Here is a 21,907-nt window from a genome sequence, read left to right as displayed (position 1 = left end):
GTGCAACATGTTAAAGGAACCACATCAGCTGGGTTACATGATGGTGGAACATGTTGAAGGAACCATATCAGCTGGGTTACAGGATGGTGGAACATGTTAAAGGAACCACATCAGCTGGGTTGCATGATGGTGGAACATGTTAAAGGAACCACATCAGCTGGGTTACATGATGGTGGAACATGTTAAAGGAACCACATCAGCTGGGTTACATGATGGTGGAACATGTTAAAGGAACCACATCAGCTGGGTTACATGATGGTGGAACATGTTAAAGGAACCACATCAGCTGGGTAACATGATGGTGGAACATGTTACAGGAACCACATCAGCTGGGTTACATGATCGTGGAACATGTTAAAGGAACCACATCAGCTGGCTTACATGATGGTGGAACATGTTAAAGGAACCACATCAGCTGGGTTACATGATGGTGGAACATGTTAAAGGAACTACATCAGCTGGGTTACATGATGGTGGAACATGTTAAAGGAACCATATCAGCTGGGTTACATGATGGTGGAACATGTTAAAGGAACCACATCAGCTGGGTTACAGGATCGTGGAACATGTTAAAGGAACCACAACAGCTGGGTTACAAGATCGTGGAACATGTTACAGAAACCACGTCAGCTGGGTTACATGATGGTGGAACATGTTAAAGGAACCACATCAGCTGGGTTACATGATGATGGAACATGTTAAAGGAACCACATCAGCTGGGTTACATGATGGTGGAACATGTTGAAGGAACCATATCAGCTGGGTTACAGGATGGTGGAACATGTTAAAGGAACCACATCAGCTGGGTTGCATGATGGTGGAACATGTTAAAGGAACCACATCAGCTGGGTTACATGATGGTGGAACATGTTAAAGGAACCACATCAGCTGGGTTACATGATGGTGGAACATGTTAAAGGAACCACATCAGCTAGGTTACATGATGGTGGAACATGTTAAAGGAACCACATCAGCTGGGTTACATGATGGTGGAACATGTTACAGGAACCACATCAGCTGGGTTACATGATGGTGGAACATGTTACAGGAACCACATCAGCTGGGTTACATGATCGTGGAACATGTTAAAGGAACCACATCAGCTGGGTTACATGATGGTGGAACATGTTAAAGGAACCACATCAGCTGGGTTACATGATGGTGGAACATGTTAAAGGAACTACATCAGCTGGGTTACATGATGGTGGAACATGTTAAAGGAACCACATCAGCTGGGTTACATGATGGTGGAACATTTTAAAGGAACCACATCAGCTAAGTTACATGATGGTGGAACATGTTAAAGGAACCACATCAGCTGGGTTACATGATGGTGGAACATGTTAAAGGAACCACATCAGCTGGGTTGCATGATGGTGGAACATGTTAAAGGAACCACATCAGCTGGGTTGCATGATGGTGGAACATGTTAAAGGAACCACATCAGCTGGGGTTACATGATGGTGGAACATGTTAAAGGAACCACATCAGCTGGGTTACATGATGGTGGAACATGTTAAAGGAACCACATCAGCTGGGTTACATGATGGTGGAACATGTTACAGGAACCACATCAGCTGGGTTACATGATGGTGGAACATGTTAAAGGAACCACATCAGCTGGGTTACATGATGGTGGAACATGTTAAAGGAACCACATTGGCTGGGTTACATGATGGTGGAACATGTTAAAGGAACCACATCAGCTGGGTTACATGATGGTGGAACATGTTAAAGGAACCACATCAGCTGGGTTACATGATGGTGGAACATTTTAAAGGAACCACATCAGCTGGGTTACATGATGGTGGAACATGTTAAAGGAACCACATCAGCTGGGTTACATGATGGTGAAACATGTTAAAGGAACCACATCAGCTGGGTTAAAGGATGGTGGAACATGTTAAAGGAACCACATCAGCTGGGGTATAGGATGGTGGAACATGTTAAAGGAACCATATCAGCTGGGTTACATGATGGTGGAACATGTTAAAGGAACCATATCAGCTGGGTTACAGGATCGTGGAACATGTTAAAGGAACCACATCAGCTGGGTTACATGATGGTGGAACATGTTAAAGGAACCATATCAGCTGGGTTACATGATGGTGGAACATGTTAAAGGAACCACATCAGCTGGGTTACAGGATCGTGGGACATGTTAAAGGAACCAAAACAGCTGGGTTACAAGATCGTGGAACATGTTACAGGAACCACGTCAGCTGGGTTACATGATGGTGGAAAATGTTAAAGGAACCATATCAGCAGGGGGTTACATGATGGTGGAACATGTTAAAGGAACCATATCAGCTGGGTTACATGGTGGTGGAACTTGTTAAAGGAACCACGTCAGCTGGGTTACATGATGGTGGAACAGGTGAAAGGAACCATATCAGCTGGGTTACATGGTCGTGGAACTTGGTAAAGGAACCACGTCAGCTGGGTTACATGATGGTGGAGCATGTTAAAGGAACCACATCAGCTGGGTTACATGATGGTGGAACATGTTAAAGGAACCACATCAGCTGGGTTACAGGATCGTGGAACATGTTAAAGGAACCACATCAGCTGGGTTACAGGATCGTGGAACATGTTAAAGGAACCACATCAGCTGGGTTACAGGATCGTGGAACATGTTAAAGGAACCACGTCAGCTGGGTTACATGATGGTGGAACATGTTAAATGAACCATATCAGCTAGGTTACATGATGGTAGAACATCTTAAAGGAACCACATCAGCTGGGTTACATCATGGTGGAACATGTTAAAGGAACCACATCAGCTGGGATACAAGATGGTGGAACATGTTAAGGGAACAACATCAGCTGGGTTACAAGATCGTGGAACATGTTAAAGGAACCACATCAGCTGGGTTACAGGATGGTGGAACATGTTAAAGGAACCATATCAGCTGGGTTACATGATGGTGAAACATGTTAAAGGAACCACATCAGCTGGGTTACAGGATGGTGGAACATGTTAAAGGAACCACATCAGCTGGGTTACAGGATGGTGGAACATGTTAAGGGAACCACATCAGCTGGGTTACATGATCGTGGAACATGTTAAAGGAACCACATCAGCTGGGTTACATGATGGTGGAACATGTTAAAGGAACCACATCAGCTGGGTTACAGGATCGTGGAACATGTTAAAGGAACCACATCAGCTGGGTTACAGGATCGTGGAACATGTTAAAGGAACCACGTCAGCTGGGTTACATGATGGTGGAACATGTTAAAGGAACCACATCAGCTGGGTTACAGGATGGTGGAACTTGTTAAAGGAACCACGTCAGCTGGGTTACATGATGGTGGAGCATGTTAAAGGAACCACATCAGCTGGGTTACAGGATCGTGGAACATGTTAAAGGAACCACATCAGCTGGGTTACAGGATCGTGGAACATGTTAAAGAAACCACATCAGCTGGGTTACATGATGGTGGAACATGTTAAAGGAACCATCTCAGCTGGGTTACATGATGGTGAAACATGTTAAAGGAACCATATCAGCTAGGTTACATGATGGTAGAACATGTTAAAGGAACCACATCAGCTGGGTTACATGATGGTGGAACATGTTAAAGGAACCACATCAGCTGGGATACAAGATGGTGGAACATGTTAAGGGAACAACATCAGCTAGGTTACATGATGGTGGAACATGTTAAAGGAACCACATCAGCTGGGTTACATGATAGTGGAACATGTTAAAGGAACCACATCAGTTGGGATACAAGATGGTGGAACCACATTAACCAACACCAGGAAATAATTTCTTGCCTCAGATCTGGGTTCTTGATTGCAATGTATTTCAGAACCTCAGGAAGAAGAATTCTCCACATGTCCTGAAGAGTCAGCGTGCGTGTCCTCATTCCTCTTGCATACGACTGGCCTGCTGTTCTGAGTCCAAGCGTGTTGCTGTTGGTCCATACCTCCAGGATTACAGATGATTGGACATACCTGCCAATGACTTTGAGAAAGTTCAATGATGTGTGCAGGCCACCAAGTCTGACAATTACAAAGGCCTGATACTTCTCCTTTGCCCATTTCAGTTCCATGAGCTTGCAGTGCAATGCTTTCTCCACTGTAAGCACAACATGATGCTGCCCAATCTTTCGTGCAACCTGTGGTATCTCAGAGCCACTCGCTGTATTCAGTGTGTCCAATTCATGGGCAGGGGCCTGGACACTTGGCATGTGGCCAATGATGGTCATCTCAGGTGAGACTTTGCTGTGTGTCTGGATGAAGTGTGTCCATCCAACTTTGGCTTCTCTTTCATTCTGTCGCTTCACAAGGAATGCCATGTGAGTTGCAATGGCTTGCGCTGACACCTGGTTGTTCGTTACCGACTTGTGACACCATCTCTTCTGAGTGTCGTTTGGCAGTGTGGCCTCTGCTTTCCCCAGAGTCGGCATCAGAACAAATCTAATCGGGGGGCATTAGGGTAATGGCGGGGGGGCACAAACTGCCGTTCGAGAACTCAATCTATGATGGAAATGCTTGATAATAAGAGTTTGCCGTCAACAATCAACACACCAACCCAGTTACAATTTAAAAACATGCTGCAAAGTCTCTCTCTTGCGCGCACACACGCACACACACACACACACACACACACACACACACACACACACACACACACACACACACACACACTGCACTGCACTGTGCCCCCACTCTGCACAAAATGTAGCCTACGTGCAAGCCACGTCTCTGTCTCTCACTCTTTCACTCACTGGACCATTTCACTGTGCGCGTCTTGGACCATCATTTGAAATAGACTATATACTCCACTCTTACCGAATAAATGCAGACAGACCCAAAAATCATTCAACATTTTGCGTAATAATCATGAAAGCCAAGGCTGGCATCATGAAGTGAATTAAACGCATGGCTTACCTGCAGAAGAGTTGCAGGCGGCGAGTGTTGGTGCTGAACCTCCTAAGAATGGTGTCCTTCCACTCAGTTGTGCATTTTCGGGTTAGGTCCCTCTCAAACGCTGGCTGAACCAACTGGGCCTTTCTTTTGTGGAGCATTGCGTGTCTGTGGTCCGAAAATACGTTTCTCAGAGTGGAGAATGAATTGTCGCACATTGCTGTGGAGGCGCCAAATGTTGAGGCATGTTGAAAGCAGTCAGTACACTGGGCATTCCGATCAGATGTGTGTGGTACTTTGAGAGCATGTGCTGTGTCGTCCGATCCCCCTCGATTGGCTGTGATTGTTTTTGTGAGCTGAAAAACTGTTTAGCAACTTCGTACTCTGTCTCAATTATAGGCGATCGTGACAGGTCCATAATATGCTTCAGTCTTTACATCAAGAAATGTATCGCTTTCTGGATTCAGTGCAACAAGTGCACCAGCCAAGTGTGAGTTCCGCTCGCTGAATCTGTGATCCATCTCTCCAAGCACTGAATAGTGTTGTAGTGCAGTCTCTGAAGTTCTGTTAAACCATCACAATTAGCCTAGATAAACATTACTATGTGTTCAAGACTAGTGAGTTGTAATCAGAGAGTAGGCCTACGCTAGTACTCTCTATGTCGGGATGGCGTGGAAGAAAATGTCGCTCCCATCTGCTATACAAAACTAAAGTTGGGTTGTCTTATTTAAAAACTCACTGAGGCTACATATGAGAGCCTACCTGGTCTGTTCAGGTGATTGTCTAGGTGGGGATCACTTTTCAGTTCTCCAGACCAAGGCAAAAGCAAAACAAAAGCAAAAAAACGAGCTCGCTCAAACCCGATCTGGGGTGGATTCATGTTCTTGTTCATTATAATAATAATCTTCTTCAGACGGCATATTTCTGAGCTGCCTCTATCAATGTCAATGATTCTGCTCCCATCCGACAGAGGTTTACTTCCTGCAACATCCTTTGGTATTATAATTATCGTAGCTTGAAAGGATTCCTCGAAAAGTACAGAAAACGACATTCCTATGTTAAAGAATAGGACCGGGGTAGGCGTGGCTATGACTGTCAATCAGCTTGATGGGGGCGGAGCCGCCAGACACGTCATCCCTGTGTCCTGTAGTTCCCATAACGACATACTCATCCATATTTGTGTTCGCTTAGCGTCTCCGTTTGGGGATCGCGGGTCTCAGTGATGCGCTGGCGGCCGTGGCCATGTCCCACACCGTATTAAACTCCTCGTCAATGAGCACACGACTTCCTCAAATGTGACCTGATGCAAATATGACCAACAGGGTGTTTTTTTCTTTTCTTATTTTTATTTCATTTAGCGAAAAGATTTTCACTTTTAATATGAGAAATATAAATTAACATGCGTTACGTCTCGGTCCCCCGTCGTTGAAGTGATGTGAGTTGACAAAGTGGAAGACGCAAGGCGACCATCTTGGATTTTGACGTGGCGACCCAATTTTCAATAGCGTTTTTCCTTATGCCGAGATACACCCACACACCAGATTAGAAGTTAGTAGTTCGTTTATTTTTCAAGATATTTCGCTCACAAGGTTCAGACATACATGGCGTCAGACATACATGGCGGCGGCCATCTTGGATTTTGACGTGGGCTGCACCCACACACCAAATTCGAATGCGGTCCTTCGCTTACGCACGCACGCACGTACGCAGGGGAAAACCATAGTCCCCCTTTCGCTCCGCGGTGCGACAATTAATAAAACGCAAAGTTTGGCGCCAAAGACTTGGCCTGCGGGTAGGGGAGAGGGGCACAATAACATTTGGGGGGGGGGGCATGGCCCGCGAATGCCCCCCCCCCATGACGCCGACCCTGCTTCCCCTCTATTACAGCTGCGGAGAAAAGTTGTTCCATAACTTGAGGAACTTTGAGAGTTGCTTCTTTTTAAGGTTTGAAGTTTTTCATCCACTTCAGGACCTCACTGCTAAACCTCCAGGTGGATATCATGAAAATTGTTCTTTCCTTCAAAACTTGTCATTGATGTCAATGTTATCACACGTGAAGGGAACAGATCGTGGGACAATGTTGGTCCAACGTTGGAAAATAGCGTCGCGTTTGCAACTGCTAAGCAACGTTGGAAAAGACGCGTTTGCAACCAATAAGCAACGTCACCCTGACGTCATCAATGTGCTTGCAACCAGCTGACCAAATGCCAACGTTGGCCCAACGGTGTTGTGTTGGCTGGGATGTTCCGCTGTTTCCATGACGTAACGCTCGTTTGTTTTTACGAGTGGGAGGAGGGTGAGGAGGAGAGGACTCAGTTGGGGTTGGGATGGGAGAGCAAAGATGGGACAGAGTTGGGAGGTTAAAGACTTTTGGTGGAAGGGAGTCGGGTTGAGAAGTTGTGGTAGTGGTGGGAAGGGGGGTGGAAGGCTTGGAGTGTGGGGGGGAATTGGCGTCTTCGGGTTGGGAGGAGAAGGGTGAGGACTTTGGAGGATGGGGGGGGGGGGAAATAAAGATGGGACAGAATTGGGAGGGGGAAGTAAAGGCTTTGGAGAGGATTGAGCATTTTCGGTGGTGTGGGGGTTGAGTAGTTGTGGTGGGGGAGGGAAGGGGGGTGGAAGGCTTGGAGTGTGGGGGGGAATTGGCGTCTTTGGGTTGGGGGGAGAAGGGTGAGGACTTTGGGGGATGGGGGGGGGGGGAAATAAAGATGGGACAGAATTGGGAGGGGGAAGTAGAGGCTTTGGAGAGGATTGAGCATTTTCGGTGGTGTGGGGGTTGAGTAGTTGTGGTGGGGGAGGGAAGGGGGGTGGAAGGCTTGGAGTGTGGGGGGGAATTGGCGTCTTCGGGTTGGGAGGAGAAGGGTGAGGACTTTGGGGGATGGGGGGGGGGTGGGGGAAATAAAGATGGGACAGAATTGGGAGGGGGAAGTAGAGGCTTTGGAGAGGATTGAGCATTTTCGGTGGTGTGGGGGTTGAGTAGTTGTGGTGGGGGAGGGAAGGGGGGTGGAAGGCTTGGAGTGTGGGGGGGAATTGGCGTCTTCGGGTTGGGAGGAGAAGGGTGAGGACTTTGGGGGATGGGGGGGGGGTGGGGGAAATAAAGATGGGACAGAATTGGGAGGGGGAAGTAGAGGCTTTGGAGAGGATTGAGCATTTTCGGTGGTGTGGGGGTTGAGTAGTTGTGGTGGGGGAGGGGGTTTAACAGCTTCGAGTGGTGAAGGTTGAGGACTTTGGGCTTGTGAGGTGGGAGTGAGTGGGGGAGGGAGAAGACTTGAGGCCTTGAAGTCATATTTTACATTACACGATGAACCCCGGGGCTCTGCTAGTTATATGAAATGTTCCAAATGCAAAACAAAATCGAACAGTTCACAAAAAGGAAAAACAGAAAAAGCTCAATCCATTCTCATTGGAGGACAACAGGTTCTGAGAATATTTATTTTCCCCCACGCAATCCCACCCCACAAACCCCCCCAAGCAGTCACACTCATTTACTGATCACCACGCAATTTTAATTCTAGGGGGGGGGGTGGGGGGAGGAGGAGGAGAGGGGAGAGTCGAAAAAAATAAAAATATTCATGCCACAGCAATTCCAACAATATGTACACAATGAAAGATTCCATGAGTACCTCACCTGCAACTAACATGGCCGTCCCATTTTCAATTGGCCTACACCAAAAGGCCTCTTTGGAGGGGAAAGAAGTTTATTTTGCTGATAAATGTCAACTTCAGATGGAGTGCATCAAGTGACGGTTGTTGTGTGCTCGTGGCCCGACGGCGGAAAGACCAGGTACGTACAGGTCAGGATGAAGTATCGAAACAAAGGCACCTGTGCTTGCATCCAACTCCTGTGCCGTGACCAGGACCGTCGGCAAAGTAAAGCAAAACCAGCATTGCATAAGTAGCGTCGGCAAATCACCACATTGGATACATATCCGGCGCCTTTACGGTAGTTGTGCTTGAAATCTCACGAGTTTAACGTTAACTTGATACAGGTACACGTTTTCTTGGTGGATAAGTGCAGGATCATGTGCAATCAAACAGGTGTCTCAATTTTCAACATCCACCATTCACACTCCATGATGAAGGAAGTGTACAAACAGATGGACAACAGGGTGCCATGCACAAACATATTGGATTTGGTGAGCCCCAGGTGGAGGCAGGAGATGGTGCAAGACCAATTTGACACACACACAGGTCCACGGTCTCCCACGGCAATTCCTCTTCTGGAAGATCCGAATCATTTCATGCAAAGACTTGAAACTCTTCATACATCCGCAAGGAGCTGCTGGAATCTGAGGTCTATCAAGACCATATCTCAAGAACAAACAAAGCAAGAATGCCATGGTATTTGTGACGGGTGCGAGCAAAATTCTCATCAAACGACGATTACTTCATCAAGGGCCTTGTTAGGGAGAGAAGCCGAGTTCGAAACAGTTACTGTATCAAACAAGACCACAATTCAGGAAAGAGCCACACGTCAATGCATAGGTCTTAGAAACGAGTGGTCAACAAGTGGCATATGGAAAGGCCGGTGTTGGCAGGATACTCGTAAACGTGCCTCGACCATTGGATATCCACAAAGATGATGTCGAGATCCTCATGACGCAGTCGGAAGCAAGCAGCCAGCGCTGTGCGAGGTCTTTCATTCCCACACAATGTCATGGTAACAACCAGGGGGTGGCAGTTGGAATAAACGGAGAGGGACAAGTCGCAAGGATAATGGCGGAGAAATTGAGACCATTGGATATCCACAAAGATGATGTCGAGATCCTCATGACGCAGTCGAAAGCAAGCAGCCAGCGCTGTGCGAGGTCTTTCATTCCCACACAATGTATGGTAACAACCAGGGGGTGACAGTTGGAGTAAACGGAGAGGGACAAGTCGCAAGGATAATGGCGGAGAAATTGAGACCATTGGATATCCACAAAGATGATGTCGAGATCCTCATGACGCAGTCGAAAGCAAGCAGCCAGCGCTGTGCGAGGTCTTTCATTCCCACACAATGTATGGTAACAACCTGGGGGTGACAGTTGGAGTAAACGGAGAGGGACAAGTCGCAAGGATAATGGCGGAGAAATTGAGACCATTGGATATCCACAAAGATGATGTCGAGATCCTCATGACGCAGTCGGAAGCAAGCAGCCAGCGCTGTGCGAGGTCTTTCATTCCCACACAATGTCATGGTAACAACCAGGGCGTGACAGTTGGAGTAAACGGAGAGGGACAAGTCGCAAGGATAATGGCGGAGAAATTGAGACCATTGGATATCCACAAAGATGATGTCGAGATCCTCATGACGCAGTCGGAAGCAAGCAGCCAGCGCTGTGCGAGGTCTTTCATTCCCGCACAATGTCATGGTAACAACCAGGGGGTGACAGTTGGAGTAAACGGAGAGGGACAAGTCGCAAGGATAATGGCGGAGAAATTGAGACTTTCCTGTCCTGCTTGTGCGTGGAAGCGATAAACAAGACAAAATGGACTCAAACTTGGCACCTGAAGAACCTACATTCAGAGTAAGCAGCTACGTTAAAATAGTCGACTGACATTGTGCCAATGGGGAAAGCTGCAATTAAAATCTTTAAAATCAGCCTCATGGGTATTGGAGCAATCATAACTGTGTAACTAGATCTGCTTCTTAAACTGAAGATCTTTCCCTTGCGTTTACAACTCCAACATGCTCAACAATTCATTTCGATACTGGAAACATGGCTGACCTGCATACGATCTCCAGGTATTCGTAGGACCTGAAGCCGAATGTGGAGCTACAACCATCCTCTCGCCCCCAGAATCCCTCACATTCCTTTCCCACCATTAAATTATGGATTTGGGGATTAATTCGTTCAGCTTGATGCCGTGCATCGCATGGATTTGGAAAACTCCATTCAACAAGCAATGCTAATGAAAGTTATTCCCCTTAAAAATAAACCCTAAAAAAAGAAGTGCAAAAAAAGCCTTTTCCAGAAAAATAATTATATTTCTCCCAAAATATTTTGGTGAAAATCCGATTCATAAACCGGGCAAGGATAACAAGCATTTGTAACGCAAAGAGATCAGAACCCCCCAAAAAATAAAATAAAATAAACTGGCTCATCCAGAATTACCCAAAACAATCAATTGCCTCGCTATGGCGGGTCCAGGCAAAGGCGGTGTTTGCGGCGCAACCCTGAAACAAATAATAAACAGGCAAAGATAATCAAACACTTTTAAAGTGCGTTGCTTACACTTGGCAATTCAATCATCATGTAGGACTCGAACAACGCTAAAACGATGCAAAATGGACACCACCGAGCAAGCACAACCAAAAACAATAAAAACCTTTCGGTGCCCTTTTGCAAAAAGCAAAGCAATTGCGAGAGAGGGAGAGGCAGAGGCAGAGGCAGACGGAGAGGGAGAGGGAGAGGGAAAGGGAAAGAGTTTAAGGCGAGGAGGGAACGTGACGAAGGTCAACTCAAACGGTGTCCCAAGGGTAGACCGCTCTGTGGCGGCTAGTCCTGTGCGGCAGCCAGGTTGCGGTTGGCACGCATTTTCTCCATTCGCTTGTTCAGCTGGCCATTGGTGATTTCCAGCTCCTCAACTCGGTCTTGAACGCTACGAAGCTGGGGTAAGATGAACAGAGACTCGCACTTGGAAGAAATTAACCTTTTCCCATACTAGCTAGCTTATCCTAAAGATGATATATACATATGTACTGTATGTGCACACACACCAGCACACACCAGCACACACACACACACACACACACACACACACACACACACACACAATATATTATAGTAAAACAATAACCACCTTTAGAGGCCATTTTTCCCTGCAGTTGGCCTTTTTCGGGCACCATGGTCCCCTTTTTGAGGCAATGTTTTTTTATGGTCGGATGCCCTTCCTGCCACCAACCCTGTTAGTCGACTCTTGCGACACTCAGGGAATTACCAGTGAACTGGTACTCAATTTGCCGACCTCGGAAGGATGACAGACTGAGTCAACCCCCCTGGCGTTAATTCAGCGATCGACCGGGATTCGAACCCAGGATCCGAGGATCCCAAGCCAACACCCTAACCACTAAGCCAACACCAGGCTATATTATAGTAAAACAATAAGCAATGCTAATCATTTTTTTTCTATTCCAGATTATAAAGGACTCGTGTAAGATTTACATTTACATGATTTACATATTTACAAACATGGACAAGTGGATGAATACCAAAAGAGCAAGGATCCTACAACTCTACTTCAATTCTGTTTCAATAATGGTGGCTCAAAGAGACTTCAAAATAATTTACAATGTTAGAAAATGTCCTTCCAGGAACAAAACGCAACTCTCATCTGCCAAGCTTCATGAAACCGCCAATGCACGAGCCTCGTCTCCACAAGGAGGACCCAGAAGCATCCGTATGCCAAACAATATCGCAATTCTGAGTGTACCTGTCGAGCGTACTCCACGCCGTTACAGAGGAAAACTTCCACAAGTATTGAACAGAAAGAGATCATTTGAGACCTTGCTGAAGCATAATTACCCCGTGCACACGCGAAGCAAAAAATGGCATGACGTAATTGGTTAACTCAATCGGTCTGTCCAAAGATGTCGGTCTTTGCTCCAGGGACTCCTTCATTTCAGTTTAATTATATATGGACATATATTGTCCATATATTGTACATTTATTGTATGTACAAAAATGGCCTCTAAAGGTGGTTCTTTCTATTGTCGTGCCATTCCCCTCGGTTAAGACCGGGAAATCACGGATAGCAATCGAGCTTACTTGAGGCGTTCGGGTCAATGGCGGATTTCACTCCATGGAAAAAGGAAAGAAGAAGAAGCGGCGAGATTTACCTGACGGTCCCTGCAAAGTGATTAAACTCACACGAACACTCACACAAATAGAAAGGGAAAATAATAAAAGGGTTTATTTACAATAACTATCGGGACAAGGAAACGCGACGATAAAAACTAAATCTAGGTTGGGATCCCACTCACAGACTTCAACAACAGGCCAAATGGAAGGATAAATGAAAGAAACCGTTGTGTTTGCGTTTGTGCTGCCTTATCTTTGCGGTTCGTCAAGAATCGTCAGGGATCATGCGCGTTCGTCCGATGCAGCGCTGGTGTTGGCGGGAACTGCCTGGTCGTTGGCGCGGAGCAGCCCTCGGCGTGCCCACGCGATCGCTCGTCCGATCTCGTGCATGAACGCAGTGAAGGAGGATCGTCAGCGCCCCAACCGCAAGCCTCGCTCGTTGTTAGTATGTGAACGCAGGTGAAGAGAATCGTCGGCGCTCCATCTCTCCACCAAAGTCCAAAGGCAAGAAGGGAGGAGAGGCAGAGGCAAAGAGAGAAGAAGGAAGAAGCTGTCGGCACACAACCGTTCACCACCAACGTCCGGACCAAAGAGACAAAATGTCCGCCACTCCAAGTATCTTGTCCGGGCCGCTCTGACGTCATCCGAACCTTTTCTTCCAATCAGCGCTTCGCTTCTTACGCATCTTTCACGCCCTCCTCCCCGACTGGCCGAGCACTTTGGGCCTTTGGTGTTACGTCAATGGTGGTGGCCAATCAGTGTCACATGTCCTTCATCTTCCTTCCTCTCCAATCGGTGCTCTGGTTGTTGCTCGCCCCTCCCCCCGGCCAGTCACGAGCCTTCCTGGGCGTGGTTCCCGGCCTGCCTTTGCGCGGTCTGTCTTCATGCCGGCGCTGTGCGCGGCCACTTCCTGTTTGTTCTTCTGGTCAGTCATTGTGGGGGGTGGGGGGGGGGGAGTATTTATTAATGTGTGCGCTAATGGGGCTAACTAATGTATGTGATGTGTTGCCATACGGGACACACAGGTATGATAACAGAGGGAACGACACACAACGGAATCTTATCCTTATGCCCTAAATCTAGTTACCAAGCCCCACCCCCTTGCGGCGGGGACAAATATCCAACTTATCCGACATACGGGCTAGACAGCACTTACTACAGGTGAGGATTCCCTATCACGACAGCCGGAGCATAATACCGACGCAGATTTATCTATGCCCTACCCAAAATTCATAACAATATACATATATATATATATATATATATACACATACATACATACATACATACACACACACACACACACACACACACACACACACACACACACACACACACACACACACACACACACACACACACACACACACACACACACACACACACACACACACACACACACACACACACACACACACAGTCACATGTAAAAGTGAGTAAACCCCATGTAAAGTTTTGACTTTTTCAACATATAGCTATTTGATCTTCATTTCAACAATATTTATAGATAAAGGTGATATAATACAACAAATATCATGAAACATTTACATTTTGTAGTCCATTGTATAATTTAAATAAACATAAATGCAAATTTCACATGTGGAAAAAGTAAGTACACCCTTGGCTCTAATAGGAGGCATTGCCCCCTTTGACAGAAACAACCTCAAGTAGGCGTTTCTTATAACTGTCTACCAGTCTCTGACATCGACTGGGAGAAATTTTTGCCCACTCCTCCATGCAGAATTCTTTCAGCTGTGCGATGTTTGAGGGGTTTCTTGCATGCACAGCTCGTTTCAAATCCCCCCACAACATCTCGATGGGATTTAGATCCGGGCTTTGACTTGGCCATTCCAGAACCCCCCATTTCTTTCTTTTCAGCCATTCCTTGGTGGATTTACTGGTATGTTTAGGGTCATTGTCATGTTGCAAGGTCTACCTTCGGTTGAGCTTCAACTTTCCGACAGATGGCCTCACATTATCTTGTAGCACCCTCTGGTACAATGAAGAATTCATAGTGGATTATATGATGGTGAGCTGCCCAGGCCCTGATGCAGCAAAGCTGCCCCAAACCACAACATTTCCACCACCATGCTTTACAGTTGGTATCAGGTTCTTGTGGTCAAATGCTGTCTGGTTTTCGCCAAACATGATTTCTGGTACTGTGGCCAAATAGCTCTACCTTTGACTCGTCTGTCCAGAGCACATTGTTCCAGAAGTGCTGGTCTTTGCCTCAGTGTTCATTGGCAAACTTTAGTCTTGCCCTGATGTTCGTTCTGGACAGCAAAGGTTTCCTCCTGGCACACCTCCCATGTAGATCAAATTTGTGCAGCCTCTTTCTAATGGTAGACTCGTGCACTTTGACATCAACAGTGGCAAGAGCTACCTGTAGGTCCCCTGATGACATTCTGGGGTTCTTAGAGACTTCTTTCAGCATCTTGCGGTCTGCTCTCAGGCTGAACTTGCTGGGGCGGCCTGGCCTGAACAAGTTGGCAGTTGTTTGGAATCTTCTCCACTTGTAGATGATCTTCCGGACAGTCGAATGATAGATTTCAAATTGTTTGGATATCTTTTTAAATCCCTTCCCAGACTTGTAGGCATCTATAACCTTCTTTCTGAAGGCCTCAGAGAGCTCTTTTGATCTCGGCATGGTGACGCCGCACACTTCAACAACAAAGAGCAAACCAAACTAAATGTCTGAGGTTTAAATAAGACAGGTTCCTCCAAGATCCTCTCTCACGATGTTCTAATCATTTGCACCTGATTCAAATTTTAGGTATTTGAAGTAGTGACAAATGTAGGGGTGTACTTACTTTTTCCACATGCGAAATTTGCATTTATGTTTATTTAAATTATACAATGGACTACAAAATGTAAATGTTTCATGATATTTGTTATATTATATCACCTTTATCTCTCAATATTGTTGAAATGAAGATCAAATAGCTGTGTGTTGAAATATGTTGAAAAAGTCAAAACTTTACATGGGGTGTACTTACTTTTTCACGTGACTGTATATATGTCCCCTCAAACGTATACCAATCAGAGCTGAGGATCTGGTCACATGACAGGGTGATGTGATTATGTCTGATGTCATTACGGCGGTGCGGCTGCTGAATCGCCACACACCGCTATTTTGATTTATATACTGTTTATGCCGAACATATCGTCGAACCTGTCATATATCACAATCGCCATGCTCTACCTTTGCCTTTTTCATTCAGTGTGAAACACAAACAAACCGATTGTTGAAATGACCATCAAATATCGAAAGCATCGGCGTTACGGCTCTTCCAACAATACGGTATGGTACGTGTCGGCATTTGGCGTTATGCCTCATCTTTGGACCGCTTCAGACAAATTAAGCCCAGGTTTATTAATACAGTAGTATATCGTTTCAGTAGTAGCGTTTTCGTAATAATAATAATAATATAGTACTCGTACGATATTATTATCGTAATAATAATAATAATATAGTAAATATAACCATAACACTTTAATCCCAATGTCGTGATAAATGGAAAGTTAATGGATTGAAGCGGTGTATGGTTCATGATGAATGATGAGCGGTGTTCGGCACTAATATTAACAAGCATTGTGAGTACTAGGGCATGCCCGTACTATATCTATATCTAAAATTATATCCCCCCCCTCTATTTACATGAAATGGTTTGGTCCAAAGCGAACGGCTTGCGAGTACGGTGACAATCCCCCCCCTCTATTTACATGAAATGGTTTGGTCCAAAGCGAACGGCTTGCGGAGTTTGGTAAAGAAATCGCCATAGCGTGCCCAAACGCGCAGGAAAGCGAAAGAATCGCAAATTAGTTTTTATTAGTTTTAAAACATAGTTTAACGCCAACATAGCGCCAACATAGTTGTGAAATAAATGAATACGCTCTCAAATGTGCCGTCCGAGGCAGAGTCTGTTCGCCACGTTCGGCACACGTGATAGCTCGCTGCTCTCTGATTGGTTGAATCGTTTTTTGGACATAGCTCGGTAACTACTTGTCCGATTAATTTCAAACCTTGAAAAGGCACATCCTCGGGTCCCCAGCAATATACCTGGCAAGTTGCAAGTATATCGGACCCGTTGTTGTCGAGAAACAGCGGTCACAGACAAACACACACACAGACACACAGACACACACACACACACACACACACACACACAGAGATTGCTGGAATTATAGATAGATTGCGTTGCAATACATGTCCCCTACCGGCAGTCTGTCGTCCGGGAAACTGTTGGGGAAATTACCAAAGGGTTATTTACCCACAGGTTCTGAATCGTTCCCAATCGCTAATTACCTCAGGACGGGCTCACCTGTGATTCGCACTCGGGACTTCGATTTATACACCTTGCAGACAGGTCAGCAGAAGCACGAGAAAATGAGTTGTTGATAAAGAACCTTTCGAGTCGCTAAATATCAGTAATTTATTATATTTTCCGGTTCACGATCAATGATCGATGTGTATATATATATATATATATATATATATATATATATATATATATATATATATATATATATATATATATATATATATATATATATATATATATATATATGTTGCTCGGCTTGGCTCTGCCCCTCACGAAAGCGTGCGCTGTGTGGTGCTTTTGACGTTCGCGAGACGAGGCTGAGGGCGCGCGGTGCAGCTTGAGGAGAACTCTAGAATAAACAAAGTGCCATAACTTTGTCAAAAATGATCGAACCGTCGTGAAGTTCGAACTTGATCTGTAACTTATCATGAGGAAACCATGTGCCAAGTTTGAAATCATTAACATTAAGTGTTTAGAAAAAAAGTCCGGAAAACTGTTCTTTGCGTGACGGACTGACGGCCTGACAGACGGACAGAGTGCAAACCGATAGTCCCCTCCGGTGTACACCGGTAGGGGACTAATAATCGCGGAAGTAGGGAATTAGCCTCGTTTTTTGATAGTAATATCATTTTCGAAATAATGAAAACGTAACGTTAATATTATAGTAAATCTAATCGTAACACTAATCCCTTTGTAGTGACCGCAAACGTACTGGAAGTTAAAATATATCATGTAGCGGCTACCGCTGGGTTTTCACAATCGCCTTGCACCTATCAAGGACGCGGAGCGATCACCATGCCGGGCTCGTCCAGGACGCCCGGGCAGGCCCGCGCTCAACTTGCCAGGCCTCGGTCGGGACGCCCGGGCATGCCCGGGCAGGTTCGCCATCAACTTGCCAGGCCGCAGCCAGGACGCTGGGCCACGCCCCCTCTCGCCTTTCCTGGGCAAACGCTCCGGGATAATATGTATATATATTGCTGCCCGATAAACGGGCTTTTCAGAGTGCCTGAGTGTTTGGTTTGATTAAAGCAACTCGGATGAATTCCAGCTTTTTGTCGCGTCCATTCTTCCGATCGACATGGGAGCCCCAGCTCCTTCATTGGTGACCTACCGACATGGACACGGCAGTCGCCCTTAAAATGCCTACCTTCTGGGAGGCTCACGCGGCGGTTTGGTTCGCACAGGCGGATTCCCTGTTCGCCCTGCGAGGCATCACGGCCGACGACACCCGCTTCCACCATGTGGTAGCAGCGCTCGGTTCGGCCACCGCGGCCCGCGCCCTGAGCCTCCTCGAGAGCCCGCCAGCCGCTGACAAATACGGCGCGATTAAGAAGCTTCTCCTCGACGCTTTCGCCCTCCCATCGGCGGAACGCGCACGGCGCCTGCTCGACCTGCCCGAGCTCGGCGACACGCGCCCTTCCGAGCTAATGGACTACATGCTTTCACTGCTCGGCGAGCACTCTCCGGCATTCCTGTTCCGGGAGCTGTTCCTCCGTCAGCTGCCTAACCCGGTACGCCTCGCCCTGGCAAGCACGACGATCACAGATCCCCGGGCCCTTGCCAGAGAAGCCGACAAGATCTCCGCCGCAGGACAGCGCATCGCAGCGGCGACATGGGACCCACCGCCGTCCGACGCAACACCCATGGCGCCCGAGCACCCGGCACGGTCGACGACCGAACTGCCGACGCAATTGGCGGCCGCTACACCGAGCCGACCACCTCCAGCACGACGACCGCGGCCTCCACCTGACCAAGCGTGGTGTTACTATCATGCCAGGTTCGGACAGAAGGCCCGGACATGCCGACCCCCGTGCACCTTCGGCAGGCCGGGAAACGGCCGGGCCGGCGTTCATTACCAGCCATGAGCGCCGGCCACACGGGCAACTTACTGTTTCACGGATAAAGCATCCGGACGGCGCTTCCTGTGCGACACCGGCGCCCAACTGAGCGTCATACCCGCCTCTGACCAGGACAGGCAATCCGCGGTTTGTGGCCCCTCCTTGGTTGCGGCCAACGGATCGACCATCCGCACCTTCGGCCCGCGCAACGTCACCCTCTGCTTCGGCGGCCAACGCTTTGCTTGGACGTTTGTAACCGCAAACGTGCCCATGGCTCTGCTAGGCGCCGACTTCCTCTGCGCACACGGACTGCTGGTGGACGTCCAACGGCGTCGTTTAATCAACGCCGAAACCTTCAGCTCCCTGGTATGCACATTGAGCAGCTCCGCGCCGACCGAGCTGGCATGCGCCGTCCCGGCGGCGAACGAGTTTGCTCGCCTGCTCACGGAGTTCCCGGCCCTCACGCGGCCGACGTTTTTGGCCGTCGCAGTACGGCATGGGATCGAGCACCACATACCAACCACGGGCCCACCGGTCTACGCCAGGGCCCGCCGCCTCGACCCAGCCAAGCTCGCCGTGGCGAAGGCCAAATTCGATGCGTTGGAGCACCTCGGCATCGTGCGGCGCTCCGATAGCGCGTGGGCCTCGCCACTGCACATCGTGCCAAAGCCGGGGGGTGGATGGCGCCCGTGTGGCGACTACCGCCGTCTCAATGACGCTACCACCCCCGACAGGTACCCGATCCCGCATATCCAAGACTTCTCCGCCCGTCTGGCGGGACGGGTCATTTTTTCGAAAATTGATCTCATACGGGGATATCACCAGGTACCTGTCAGGGCGGCCGACGTCCCTAAAACGGCAGTCATCACGCCGTTCGGCTTATTCGAATTCTTGCGGATGCCGTTTGGTCTCAAGAACGCGGCTCAGGCGTTCCAGCGCTTGATGGACGGCGTGCTGCGTGACCTGCCATTCCTTTTCGTTTACCTGGACGACATCCTCGTCGCCAGCACGTCCCGGGCCGAGCACCTCCTCCACCTCCGAACACTGTTCGGGCGCCTCAGCGAGCACGGCCTCATCGTCAACCCGGCCAAATGCCACTTCGGCACGACGGCCGTTGATTTTTTGGGCCACCACATCACCAAGAACGGGGCCGTGCCGCTGCCAACCAAGGTCGAGGCCATCACCACGTTCCCGCGTCCCCGCACCATAAAGGCCCTGCAGGAATTCCTGGGAATGGTGAATTTTTATCACCGCTTCGTGCCCCGCGCTGCTCAACTCATGCGGCCCCTCTACGATGCCCTCCGGGGCAAGCCGGCCAAGCACGACATCGCCTGGTCCGCAGCAATGGATGCGGCCTTCCAAAGCTCAAAGCAGGCCCACGCCGACGCAACACTGCTCGCTCACCCGGTGCTCAACGCTCCCATCGCCCTCACCACGGATGCCTCCGACTACGCGGTGGGCGCCGTACATGAGCAATAGGTGAACGGGGTTTGGCAGCCACTCGCTTTTTTCAGCCGGCAGCTCCGGCCGAACGAGCTCAAATACAGCACGTTTGACCGGGAGCTCCTCGGTCTACACCTGGCCGTCCGCCATTTCCGCCACCTCCTGGAGGGCCGACCTTTCACGGCGTTCGTCGACCACAAGCCGTTGGTTTACGCCATGGCCAAGGTCACGGAGCCGTGGTCGGCCCGCCAACAGCGCCACCTCTCCGACGTGTCGGAGTTTACCACGGACATCCGGCACGTCGCCGGCAAAAACAACGCCGTGGCCGACTGTCTTTCCCGGGCCAGCGCGAACGCGGTCCACCTGGGCGTGGACTTTGCGCTTATGGCGGCGGACCAAACCACCGACACCACGGTGCAAGCCCTCCGGGCGGCGGACACGGGCCTCCGCCTGGCCGACATCCCCTTCGCGGACACTGTCCTGCTCTGCGACGTCTCCCAAGGCCAGCCTCGCCCCATCGTGCCCGTCACCTGGCAACGCCGCATCTTCGCCTCCCACCACGGCCTTTCCCACCCGGGCCGGAAAGCTTCCCAGAAGCTGGTGTCGGCGCGATTCGTCTGGCACGGCCTTCGTCGGGACGTCCGCGATTGGACCAGCACCTGCACGGCCTGCCAACGGGCCAAGGTCCACCGACACACCCAGGCCCCGCTGGCACCTTTCAACGTGCCCGAACGACGTTTCGACCACGTCAACGTGGATCTGGTGGGCCCCCTACCCCGTCACGGGGGTTCACACACCTGCTCACCATGGTGGACAGGACCACCAGGTGGCCGGAGGCCGTTCCCCTCGTCTCCACCACCACCGCCGACGTGGCGCAGGCTTTCATCGCCACCTGGGTCGCCCGCTTCGGCGCACCGGCGGACATCTCGTCAGACCGCGGACCACAGTTCACCTCCGAGCTGTGGGGCGCGGTCGCCCGCAACCTGGGGGTCAAGCTCCACCGTACTACGGCCTACCACCCCCAAGCAAACGGGTTGTGCGAGCGATTCCACCGCCCCATGAAGGCCGCGCTCATGGCCGGCCTTCAAGACGGCGGTTGGGCCGACCGGCTGCCGTGGGTCCTTTTGGGCCTCCGCACGGCCCCCAAGGAGGACCTCCAGGCATCCACCGCCGAGCTTGTCTATGGCCAGGCGCTACGCGTCCCGGGCGAATTCGTGCCCGACGCTACCAGTCCCTGGTCCGCAGCTCACCAGCGCTCGGACCTCCAGGAGGCCGCCCGACGGTTTGCCCCCGTGCCAACATCCCACCACGGTGACCTCCAGTCCTACGTCCCCCCAAGCACTTCGCACAGCGGAGTATGTTTTTGTGCGTCACGACGCACATCGGGGGCCACTCCGGCCGCCGTACGACGGGCCCTTCCGGGTGCTGCGACGGGACGACAAGTCGTTCGTCATCGACATCGGCGGCAGGTCGGACCGGATTGCGGTGGACGGCCTCAAGCCGGCGCACGTGGACGTCGACCACCCACCACTGGTGGCCCTTCCGCCGCGGCGAGGCCGCCCCCCGTCCACGGTGCCCCCCACTCGACCGCCCACCACCACACCGGACCCCCTCCCACGACCCGCCAGGGGTCGCTTCGGCCGG

The 21,907-nt window shown here is 49.5% G+C and overlaps 1 protein-coding gene across 4 annotated transcripts in view; it reads right to left on the bottom strand.

Moving 5' to 3' along the window:
• Positions 1-8,279: 8,279 nt before the first annotated feature.
• Positions 8,280-21,907, bottom strand: part of LRRFIP2 (LRR binding FLII interacting protein 2) — a 171,216-nt gene continuing 157,588 nt past the window's right edge. For all 4 annotated transcript variants that reach the window (XM_068121705.2, XM_068121707.2, XM_068121706.2 and 1 more), the window contains one exon: positions 8,280-11,469. In XM_068121705.2, coding sequence (XP_067977806.1) covers positions 11,359-11,469 — 111 coding nt within the window. In that variant the 3' untranslated portion in view covers positions 8,280-11,358. The remainder of the gene's footprint in view (positions 11,470-21,907) is intronic.

Source organism: Myxine glutinosa, chromosome 7 (genome assembly GCF_964187855.1).
Source record: "Myxine glutinosa chromosome 7, kmMyxGlut1.1, whole genome shotgun sequence".
Lineage (NCBI taxonomy): Eukaryota > Metazoa > Chordata > Myxini > Myxiniformes > Myxinidae > Myxine > Myxine glutinosa.
This window is presented reverse-complemented; position numbering and strand designations above follow the sequence as displayed.